The following is an 11,066-nucleotide window of genomic DNA, read 5'->3' as shown; positions in this document are numbered from 1 at the left end:
TGGACGTGGGGCCTGGCTCTGGTCCCTCAGGGCCCCCAGGAAGATGTCACCACTGTGCATCCCCAGTGGGCCCTATTGAGTCTGTGTGTACGATGTACTGGGCTTGGAAGCCAAAGCTGTGCATGGACTAGGCCAGGCTCACACTCAACCACACCCCAGTCCTCGAATTGTTTATGAAAAGCCCAGATGGAAAAACTGGGGAACTTCCCAAGGGACCACAGTCGGGGAGGGACAGGTCCTTTGGGCTCCAGCTTCTAGTTCAAGTTCTCCCCCTGCACCAAAATGTAAAGAAGAGGGCAGAGGAGATACTGGGTAGAAGCTGACTGTTGTATGCTTGCCCTGAATTTCTCATTTTAAAAGTGTCATTAACCACACGTTTCTGACAAGGACACAGGTGGCACCCCAGCAGGACAAGCTGCCCCTCACACTGGCTCTGAGCAGTGACTGATGAGTCAGATATACAGGCTACCACCTGCTATAGGCCACTTGCTGCGTCTAGTACTCACACAACCCAGGGGCAGGTCAACAGAGCCCTCCCCTCCCAGTGCTCAGCAGGACCATAAAAGTGTCCCCTTTATCAAGAAGAGAAGCTGGTAGCCAGGAATGGTGGTGCCCACCTATCAGCCCAGCACTCAGGAGGCTGAGTCATGGATCACCATGTTTTCAAGGTGGGCTACATAGTGTAAGAGTAGCCTGAACTATATAGTGAAATCCCATCTCAGAAAACCAAAACTGAGAATAAGAGCTGGGGCCAAAAATCCCATAATACAGAAACAAAACCCCCCAGAGTCTAACCTGAGCTAAGGAGAGCATACAAGTCAAGGGAAAAGTAAACAATCTCCTGCTTTAAAAAACACTCTGAAACCAGTATGGGAAAAAGCTCGACTTCATCTTTCAAATGTTCTATTCTGAGCCTTGATTCCTTCTTATTAAGCAGCAGATTTTCTAATTTAAGTTATTGGCATATGTGATAAGATTTTTTTGAGGGGGAGGGTGTGATTCTAGAATGACTACATGTTTCCCAGAGAAAGGCAGAGAGCACAAAAGAGCACAAAGGAAATATAAGTTGCTCCTCATTTTCACAGGGTTACAACCTCAGAGGGCATGGAGCCAGAGATGACTGAGCTGGAGGGGCTGGAGGTGGCGGGCAGGGAGCCACACCACAACTGCGACCCACCTCTCCCTTGCCAATATGTGGTAACATCTTTGTCAGTAGCCGTTTCACAGCCTGTCTGATTAGCATGACATTTGATTAGCATGCAGCTCCTCACCATTCAGGAGACAACCCTAGCAGAGGCACCCTCTGGTTCCTAGATCACCTTGAAGGTGGCCACCTTTGGGAGTCATCTATCGTCTTTGTCTGGGCCCCTGGACCACTCTTACCCTCTACTAAGGGTAACAGATATACGGGGACACCTCAGGCAAAACTTCCAAAAGGCAGAACAGGTCCTGTCACAGAGAAGGGCCCACAGCCTGCCTGGCAATCGCCACCAATCCCAGCCCAGGCCCAGTGGCAGTGCAGAGGAAGAGGCCCTCAGCAGGAAGGCACTGCCACCTGCTTGTGCCCCAGGGCCATGCCAGCAGCCACCCAGAGACCCAAGAGAGGAATATGAAAAGCCATGGTCTCTCGTGAGATATAAGAAGGAGCAGCCAAGCTGCACAGGAAGGGGGCCCTGTGGTGGCCACATTAGATGGCCTTCCTTGGTTTCCCTGCCCCTACTCTGTCCCAAGCCCTGACCAGTTAGTTCCTGTTGGATATTACTGGGCCCAAGGGGCCATGGGGAGGGGCCCAATAGAACCTACTGAGCCAGCTAAGTCAGGTCTTGGACCCCAAGCAACTGCAGAGAGCACAGTGACATCTTAAGGTCACATGTGGCACCAGTTCTGACATCAGGCCACCTGGTCACCCAACTCCAGAACAAGGCATGCAGTGCTCCTGGCTGCTACACCCTGCAGCCCATGGTTTTTGGGGAAGGAGATGCTCAAGGCCCTCCTGCCTGGGCCAGGCCTGGCTTAAATGAAGAACTTCTGTGAGTTTCTCACATGAAGAGAAACTCCATCAGGACAGAAGGACACTGTACAAATCCAAAGTTCAGAACCCTCACCACACCAGTTCTCTGGACCCCAGAAATGGCTCTCAGCATATACGGCGTCAAGCCTGGCAGTGCCCACCTCCTTTTTCTTCACCACTGCGGGTCACACATCTGAGCCGGGTCCTCTGTCAAGGCCACAGGAGCCGAGGGTGCTTCCTCACTGCATCAGGACTGTTTCCCAGTGACACCTCCAGCCTCCTGGGTTATGTTGTGACCTTAGCTCAAAACAGCCACTGAAAGCCGGGCATGGTGGTGCACTCCTGTAATCCTAGCACTCTAGAGGCTGAGGGAGGTGGATCACTGCAAGTGTGAGACCAGCCTGGGCTACAAAGAGCCCAAGGCAAGCCTAAACCAAACAGACCCTGTCTCAAAAAAGACAAAAAACAAAACAAAAAAACACCACAGCCACTAAACAATGACCTAGACTGCAGGCCCAGATGTCCCCCAGGGCCTAGTACCTGGCCCCAATGCCCAGAGCGAAAGGACAGCAGCCATCACAACTCTCCTCCCAGACTCACAGCTAGGACAGGGCCAGGCAAGGCAGGATTGACTGGAGCAGAGGGGTCCACTAGCATAGCTCACAGGAGTGGCCAGGGAGCTAGAGAACCCAGCAGTGGGTATAATATGTCCCCTCTCCACTGCATGGGGCACCCACATTCCTAGATGAGAGCCTCAAATCTCTCCTCCTACAGAGGCTCTTCCTAAACACACGTACTGGTCGCCCCTGCTGCCTGTGACTCTCCCTGGCTCACCACATGCCCACATCCCCAACCATAAACCTCCTCTGCAACCTCACCAGCAACCCCGCCATAGCCCTGCCCTCTCCTGGGGGAGATGGCCCCAGGTTCATGCCCTCCTGAGCCAAGACCCTTACCCATGCACAGTCCCCGCAGGACATCAGCTGTCTCATAGGGCAGTTGTATCCAGCATGGCTGATGAAGCAGGGAGGCATAGGAAGATGGGGGTGGGAGGGCAACAGGCAAGACCCCAGTCTCAGCATCCACTCACACCCACATGTGATACATCAGTGTCTTTATTGATAACTAGGTCATGATTTGAGAAATAAGTTAGGGTTAAATAAGTAGTGCAAACGATTTGGAGGAATAAAAACTCCAGCCCAGCCACCCACAGTCCCACCACAGCCTATAACTACTGAGCTCTGAGCACAATAACTATGAGCTCTTGACCAGTGGCCTGGGGTTCTTGGGGCCCCCAGCCTTCCTGGCTGGAGACAGAGTCCTGGTCCTGGGGGCCCCAGCCTTGGAAGCAGTGGCGGCTTTGGGGGCAGCAGTGGCTTTGGGTCCAGGCCCTGGGGCGGCCTTCACTGTGGGTTTTGTACCCTTCAGGGAGGCAGCACATTTTCCAGCCTAGGAGAGAGAAAGCCAGCTGGGGAGGCAGGCATCCAGCCCGTTTCTCAGCTGTGGAGTGGGGTGATGGGGCCCCACCCCAGAGAAGCTGAGTAGAGCAGTACTCTGCAGAAGGAAAGTTTTACTTCCTGTTCCCTGGCCAAAGGTGGTCTGGCCAGAGGGGTTGTCTGTACCCTCACAGCCTACTGGGGTGAGAAGGGAGGAGCCTACCTTGGAGGCTGCAGTTGAAGTTTTCCGAGGGGCTCCTGTGTCTTCTGGAAAGCAAAAAGGACTCGTGTGGACGACAGGTGGAGGGGCCAGAGCCCAGCTGTCCCCTCCAGGAAGTCCTCCCTGACCCTGCTCCAGGACCCATGGACACTGTTCTCCCCAGAAACCTTCCTGGGGCCTCTGCTTGCCCCCCTCCCACCAGTTCCACAAGCATCTCCTAGTGACCCAAGCTGCTCTCCCAAACAACTGGGCCCAGCCATACACACCCACCTTGCCTGCTCCTGCTGCCTGGGACCTTGGGCTTCTTGCCAAGCTTGTGGACAGTTGAGGAAGCCCCAGCTGACTTTGGGGGGTCCTTCTTGGCTACAACCTGTTGTGGCCCAGTGCCTTTCGCCTTGCAGCCTCCCTGAGGGGCTGTCTCTAGGACTTTGGCTTGTTTGCGGGGAGCTCTTGCTTCGCATGGTTCTGCAATCTTTTTCTTGCTGGAGCCAGCAGGCCCTGTCCGAGTACTTTTCCTGCTGCACTTCGGCTTCTTCTGACGCTTGGGGACAAGCTGGAAGAGGACAGTGTGGGGAATGGCTGGGGGAGTTCCGGGTGCTGGTGACCCTGGACCCCAAGAGGAGGCCACCCTGACACTTGACACCTTCTCTTTTTCAGGAATGGCACCTTGACTGTACCCCCTCACCCCACAGAATACAGCTTACCTGCTGCATCCCAGCCTCAGTCTCCCCCTCTGTTCCAGGAACCATCACAGAAGCGATGGGTGTCAGTTGGAAGCAGGGGGTACCCTGCTCTTTAAGCCCCACCCTGAGAATTGCTCCTCTCAAGTCTCGACATCTATCACCCACTAAGACCAGGAACCCATGCATGGCCAGCACCCACTGCTCTCCTCACCCCACCATATTCACCTGGGGGCCCTGGGTCACCCAGAAATCACAGTGGCCATGACCTGGTGGCTAAAGGTGCCAGGACACTGTGGTAAGATTCCATCCCACCACAGTATCAGATGTGAGTGACCTTGAACAGATTCCTGCCTGGAACATTATTGCCAGAATTGGACAAGGAGGACAGGGCTCAGGGAGAGGACAACCTTCATCCTGGGCACAGAATCTGGAGCCCAGGGAGAATCCTGCAGTAGTGAGCACCAGGACCCAGAACCAGCATGGCACAGAAACCCCCAGGCCTGCCGAGACACCACAGGGACTGGGACAGGCGGGCAGAGCCAGATGCCCTCCTAGGAGCCCTGTCAAGGCTCAGGGAGGACCAAGCGGCACCGCCCTCCCCCAGGCTCACCTTGAAGCTGCCAGTGGCACCCCTGGCCTTGGAGTTGATGGGCCTGGTAAGGAGGCCACGGCGCATGCCTGTGGCAAGGGCCTGCTTCAGTAGGTACTTGAAGCGGGTGACATCGACTGTGGGGTACTTGTGCAGGATGTAGAGCTTGATGGCTGCCACCGAGGTGCCCCGGCGCTTCTCCCCTGCCTGGAGGGCCTCCAGCACCATGCGCAGCACTGTGGGGTGGCGACGGGTCACCATGACCGTGTTGGAGGTCGGGCCTGTAGGGAACAATGAGGCATCACCCCAAGTCCATGGGCTGAGCACAATATGCTCTAAGGGATGGTGGCTCCAGACTTTCTCTTATGAGTGTGTTTACATTTTTAAAAATTTTCAGTATGGAAGAGAGAAAGAAAAAAAAATTTTTTAATTTATTACAGTAAAAGACACATTTCCCTGAATCTTCCTCAAAATCTTCCCCTCACTTTACGTGCACTAAGCCCATCACTCTTGCACTTTCTGCAGCAGCTCTGGAGTTCTCTTTCCCGAGTATCTTCACAAGCTGTGATATTTATGCAGTGAATGTTGCCACCCTGTGCCATCCAGGAGAAAGGCAGGATGCAAAACACGAAGCTGGGTCCTCACCTTGTTCACCAGATCTCGCACCTACAACTTCTGGCTCTTCCCCAAAGTCAAGAAGATCAGGACAGAGAAACATTTTGATTTAAATCAGGTCATTGAGGCAGCCAAGACAGTGCAACTAAAGACAGGAAAGGACTCTAGAGCTGCTGCAGAAATGGCGAAAAGGACGGGATACGCGTGTTCAAAGTGAGAGGGCGGAGTGTGAGGCCAAGGTCTTTAAATATAACAAGTCAATCATACCTGGTATTCTTTTAGAGGAAAACCTGCCAGTCATCTGGACCTGACTGCTGGTGTTTAGGATGTCAGGAGTGCTGAGAGACAGGTACAGTGACACCCACGCGACCAGACCAGGCAACTCCACAGGACACACAGTGGGTCCCTTTACACACAAACACCCAGAGCAGGACATCAGACAGGCACCCATGGGTGAAAGATCTTAGAAGACACAGTCAAACGTGGCTAGAGGACAGAATGGCCAAAAAGAAAGAAAAGAAAAGATCCCTGGATGTGGTAGCTTCTGCCTGTGGTCTTGGCTGGTCAGTAAGCTGAGGCAGGAGGAGAAGACAGGGGACGGCTTGAGCCCACCAGCCTGGAAGTCACATTGGTACAAATACAAAAAACAAAAGTGTGAGCGGATGGGCAATCAATCAGGTAACCAGCCCGGAAGGAAGCAAAGAATGCTAAGGGGCCTGCTGTTAATTGTACCTCACGCTGACCTATGACAGGTATTGTCCTTAGGGAGTGCTGGGGACGGAACCGGGGACCTCACGCATGCCAGGCACACACCCTCCTGAGCTGCCCTGCTGCCCTGGGTTTCTTTTCAAGGCTCTTATCTGTTAAGGGTAAGCACCGGACAGATATACACAGATGAAACAAGGGCCAGCAGTTGCTTGTAAATGACACAGCAGATGAAAGGACAGCCCCAGGCTGCGATGTGCTGGTGGGCACACACCCATTCCCTGCTCTGCTTTTAGAGCTGGTTGAAAGTTCTCATAGTAAAGAGCTCCACCAGGGCATGAATGCTCATACCATGATTAGAGGCTTGTCAGTAAGGCTGAGGCAGGAGGATTCCAAGTTTCCCAGCCTCGGAAACGACTTAGTAAGATCTTGTTTTTAAAAACAAATAAAAAAATTGAAAGTTGAAAATAGGCCTCGGGATATAGCACAACATGAAGACCCTGGATTCAACCTCCAGGACCACAGACAAAGACTGTACCCCTAGGCATAGGTCTGAAAGTTTGAAACACAAACCCACATGAAGATATGCACCTGTAGGGCTGGGATAGGGTGTAGTTTAGGAGTCAAGTTTGTGCTTGGTATGGGCAAGGCCTTGGATTTGATCCCCAGTACCCCCCATTTCATACACGCATATAGCAGCCCCATTCCTAATAACCAAAAAGTAGAGGCAACCCAAATGTTCACAATCAACTAAAGACAAACAGATAAACACAGTGTGATACAGCACACAAAGGAACATTACTCAGCCAAAAGGAGGAGGAAGTCAAGGCAGATGCTATGAGAAGGTGGACCTTGGACGCATACCAGGTGAGAATCAGGCAGAGCCCTGGGAGCCCGCTCCGTGTCTGCACTCACAGGAAGCACCTGGCACAGAAACCAGGGACACAGATAGCAGGTGTGTGGCTGCCAGGACGGGAGGAAGTGCCTATGAAGGGACTCTTTCTGAAGAAATGGAAATGTTCTGAATCCAACAGTGGAAACAACAGTCTACCAAGACCATCACACTTTGAGTAAGTAGCTCATATGGGAGCAGGGAACAGGTATGGAGGGGCAGGGAGAGACTGGCGTGGGCCACATGGCTTATGACAGAAAAAACACAATGCAGCAGAAAACACAGGACTGGGAATGTTGAGATCTGGTCTGTTTTAAAATTTAGGGTCAGAGGTATGGTGGTGCACACTTGTAATCCCAGCACTCAGGAGGCTGAGGTAGGAAAATCGCGGCAAGTTTGAGGCCAGCTTAGTTTACACAGTGAGTTCAAGGCCAACCTGGACTACATATCCAGACTCTGTCTCAAAAATAAATAAAAGTCTTGAAAAAAAGAATCAATTGGCTGCACTATATTAAATTGTTTTAAACTCTGAAAGTGAAACTCTGCCTAGCAAAGAATCATTCAGAGACTTCATCCAACTAAGCCTGGCAGCATCTGACATTGAACACTCAGGGTTATGAGAACCCAGGCCGTGGCCTTGAGAGACTGTGGCCATGGGGCCCACGTCCCAGCTCTGTACCCAGAGCTGGGCAGGCTACGCCCCTCTCTAGGCCTCCATCTGAGCCTCCCAGCTATGGGGTCTCTGGACTTCTGTGCCAGAGCTCAGGCAGCACCCTGCCCCCCCCCCACTGTGTGCCTGTCTCTAGTAAGCCCTTCCAGTCCCCAGTGTTCCAGAGGTCTGGGGCTTACCTGGACTTGCCCATCTCTCCCAGGAACGGGGTGCTCTATCTTCTGGGCCGCACCATCCCTTAGCCACCCCGTGTCTGCTCCATCCAGATTTTTCTCTGCCCCAGACCCAGCTGCTTTTGTCCTTACCCTCTCTTTCCACTCCCTGCCCCTGTGTGGGGCCTTCTGTGCCTCCTTTGGCCTTCAGTAGAGAGAACCGTCCTCCCCGCAAGCTCTGTTCTTCAAGAAGAAAGCCTGTAGTCCTGAGAGCTGCAGCAGCCTCTCCCTGTGGGCCTTGGCCAGCTGTTTCCTGGCCCTATCACCTACCTCCGGCAGGACTGTCCCTAGTGCTCATCCTGGGCAGGCTGACCCCAGGACACTGCTGACAGATGGAGATGGCCAACATCTGCAGCCAGGCCTCACTAGGCCACCTTCAGCTGGGTCCTTCCACCAAGAGGGCATCTGCAGAGCACTGGGCACAACTCAGGGAGGAGGTGGCACAGAGGAGTGTGGAGATGTGGTTACAGGACCCAAGTCCTGTAAGGTGCAAGGATGGGGTCACAAGGATGGGGTGCCCCCCTGCTCACCTGGCTTCCCATACTCAGGGGGCTCTGCTGGCCCTGCTGTGGAAGAGGAGGAAGAGGAAGAGGAGGAAGAAGAGGAATTGGTGACGCTCCCAGGAGCCATCTGAAGGACACTTATAAATGACCACCTCCGCTGTTCACATATGAGGCTCCCAGAATCCACCCAGTTTTTGTACCCATGCCAGCCCCGCCCTCCAATCAGCCCTGATTAGCATCCAGCAGATGTCCTGAATGCTGATGATGGCAGGAAGGTTAGGGTTTTGGCCCCTGCCCCAGCACAGCCACTTGCTCTGAGCCACCACAGGTGAGCTGCTGACCTTCCCAGGGCCTCGCACACCGTAAATCACTGAATGCTGAAGCGCTTGGTCCCTCCCACACCCTGCCCGCCACAGTCTGGGGCAGCTGCTAGGGAATTGGCAGAACCTGGGAGACATTCAGACACGGACACCTCCAGGCCCAGCCTCCAAGCACCTCTGCAGCCTCAAGGAGGAGCAGCTGAGGAGGCCCTGGGGCAGGGAGTGAAGAGGGCGAAAGGGGGCAGGGGGGCAGGGGGTGGAGCAGGAGCTTTAGGAGGTTACAGGAGCCTGCTGCAAGGTTGCGTTAAGCAAGGTGCGTTAACGTGTTGGGTTAAGCAGGGTGAGGCTGTGTTTAGTACTCACAGAATGACAAATATTCAAGTGTCTATTAGCCCTGTCGGGGCTATAGACAAAATACACAGTAACCAGGAGGGAGCTAGCAGGTGCCACTGGAAGACATGTGGCAAAGCCCAGCGACTCCTGATTGCCCACCCTTCCATCCATTCTTGGAGAAGACCAGAAACTCCCACTGACAGCGAGGCTGAGCCCTGCAATCCAAATACTTGTCAAATGGAAGAGTACAGGATGGCTGTGTCCTGGTCAAGCAACAGAACAGTAAACAGCTGTGAAGATGACACACCAGAATGCAGCAGTCAAGCATGTCCCACTCAGAGAGGACAAAGCTCACGTGTGTGTATGCACATATGTGTGAAGCCACAGAGGATCTAAAATGTTCATGCCACAGAAACAGCAGGGTCATTCTGGAGAGAAGACTTGGGGTGGTTAAAAAGCCCTTCTTTCTCTCCTTATTGCTGGGATTATTCCTGAGGACTCGCCATTCCTGCAGCTCCGGTGGTCTTCAGGGTCCTGAAAGCAGTCAGACCTCCCTCCCAGCTTGGCACCCTGCATGGTGCCCTGTGCTCCTGTTATAAGTTTGAGCTCTGCAGCTGGGCTTACAGAGTCTTCTTTCACCCTGGAGCTCCACAGTGCAACCACGCTGAGCACGGGTGGCTGCGTGCCGGTGCCGGGCACTGCCTTTTGTATTTCCCCTGAGTGTTAAATCAATGCCAAAATAGTCTCAGTCTTGCACCCCAGCCCACATCCAGGCCCACGTGTGATCACAGCTGTTCCCGCCATCCTTAGCTCTTTCTGACCCACACCCTCTAGGCTTTCCCTGATGCTTCCTCAGAGAAGCCTTCCTTGATTCTCACAAGATTAGGGGTCCCTCCTAAGGGGAATACAGCTCCTGGATGGCTCCTCAGGAGCCTCCAGCACCCTAAATTACTGCTCTTCCTTCCCTGTCCCTCTCCCTCAAGAGAGCTCTTATTCCTGGTAGCGTCCCCAGTGCCAGGCATACAGTAAGTACTCAATTGCTGTGCAGCTATGAGCCTAGCTTGGGTAAATGGAGGGGAGCCTGGAAACTGCCACTCGCATTTCAGGGAGCAGGAGATGGCCAAAGCAAAGAGGCAAATGGAAGTTGGCGCATACAGGGCAGCAATTTTGATCGCATTGGTGGGGCATTTCCAAGAACTGAGAAACACAGAAACGCTCTGTGATGTAAACATTCCCACGAACGTCAGTCGAAGCCCTACTCCTGGCCTGTGCCAGGATTGAGTTTTGCATTCAGAGGGAAGCAGTTCTAAAATGTGCTTCATGATCTAAAAATTCCTCGGGGTTTGCCACTTTGCTGGGAAATGCTAATGGCGGGCACCGGGCCCGGCCGTGGCCTTCCCTCTTCTCCCCTGAAGCTGGGGCTGGAAACCTTCCTTTTCCTACTGCCTTGGGATGTCTCAGGCCCCCCCTGAGGCAAAGGTCACACTTCTGAGCCTCTGAGGCCACCACGGGCTTCTACTCTGTGTAACTCTAGCCCTGTCACACCAGAACACGTGTGGTGGCAGAAACAGTACCGGCTGCCAGTTTGCGTCCCTGCATGTGAAGTTACCCTGCCCACAACCTGGGACCCGGTGGTGACAGTTAAGGCACAACTCCAAAATGGCAACAGCTTAAACAAGAAGCCAGGCGGCCATGACCTTGGGAAACTGCGGGAAGTTGTGAGGCAGGCAGGGGATCAAGGGTGACTCTTAGGCTTTGCCATTCTCTGTCCTCAGACTCTATCTCAGGATCTAACGCACTTGCCACAACTCCAGCCTTCATGTTGGCATTCCAGCCTGCAGGCAGGAAAGAAGACAGGAAATGCAGGGCGCCTCTGT

The 11,066-nt window shown here is 53.6% G+C and overlaps 1 protein-coding gene across 1 annotated transcript; it reads right to left on the bottom strand.

The window, feature by feature from the left end:
- Positions 1 to 3,108: 3,108 nt before the first annotated feature.
- LOC106026066 (histone H1.8) lies at positions 3,109 to 8,722 on the bottom strand. The gene is made up of 5 exons (XM_013145009.3): positions 8,564 to 8,722; positions 4,961 to 5,220; positions 3,938 to 4,220; positions 3,671 to 3,714; positions 3,109 to 3,460 (listed from the first exon to the last, which is right to left on the bottom strand). Exons 1-5 carry the CDS (start codon positions 8,661 to 8,663, stop codon positions 3,266 to 3,268), a joined length of 882 nt encoding a protein of 293 aa, XP_013000463.2. The 5' UTR covers positions 8,664 to 8,722; the 3' UTR covers positions 3,109 to 3,265.
- Between the last annotated feature and the right edge of the window lie 2,344 nt (positions 8,723 to 11,066).

Source organism: Cavia porcellus, unplaced genomic scaffold (genome assembly GCF_034190915.1).
Source record: "Cavia porcellus strain 051 isolate PalLab524CR breed Dunkin Hartley unplaced genomic scaffold, mCavPor4.1 scaffold_27, whole genome shotgun sequence".
Taxonomy (NCBI): Eukaryota; Metazoa; Chordata; class Mammalia; order Rodentia; family Caviidae; genus Cavia; species Cavia porcellus.
The sequence above is the reverse complement of the archived record's forward strand: the minus strand, read 5'-3'. Positions and strand labels throughout refer to the sequence as shown.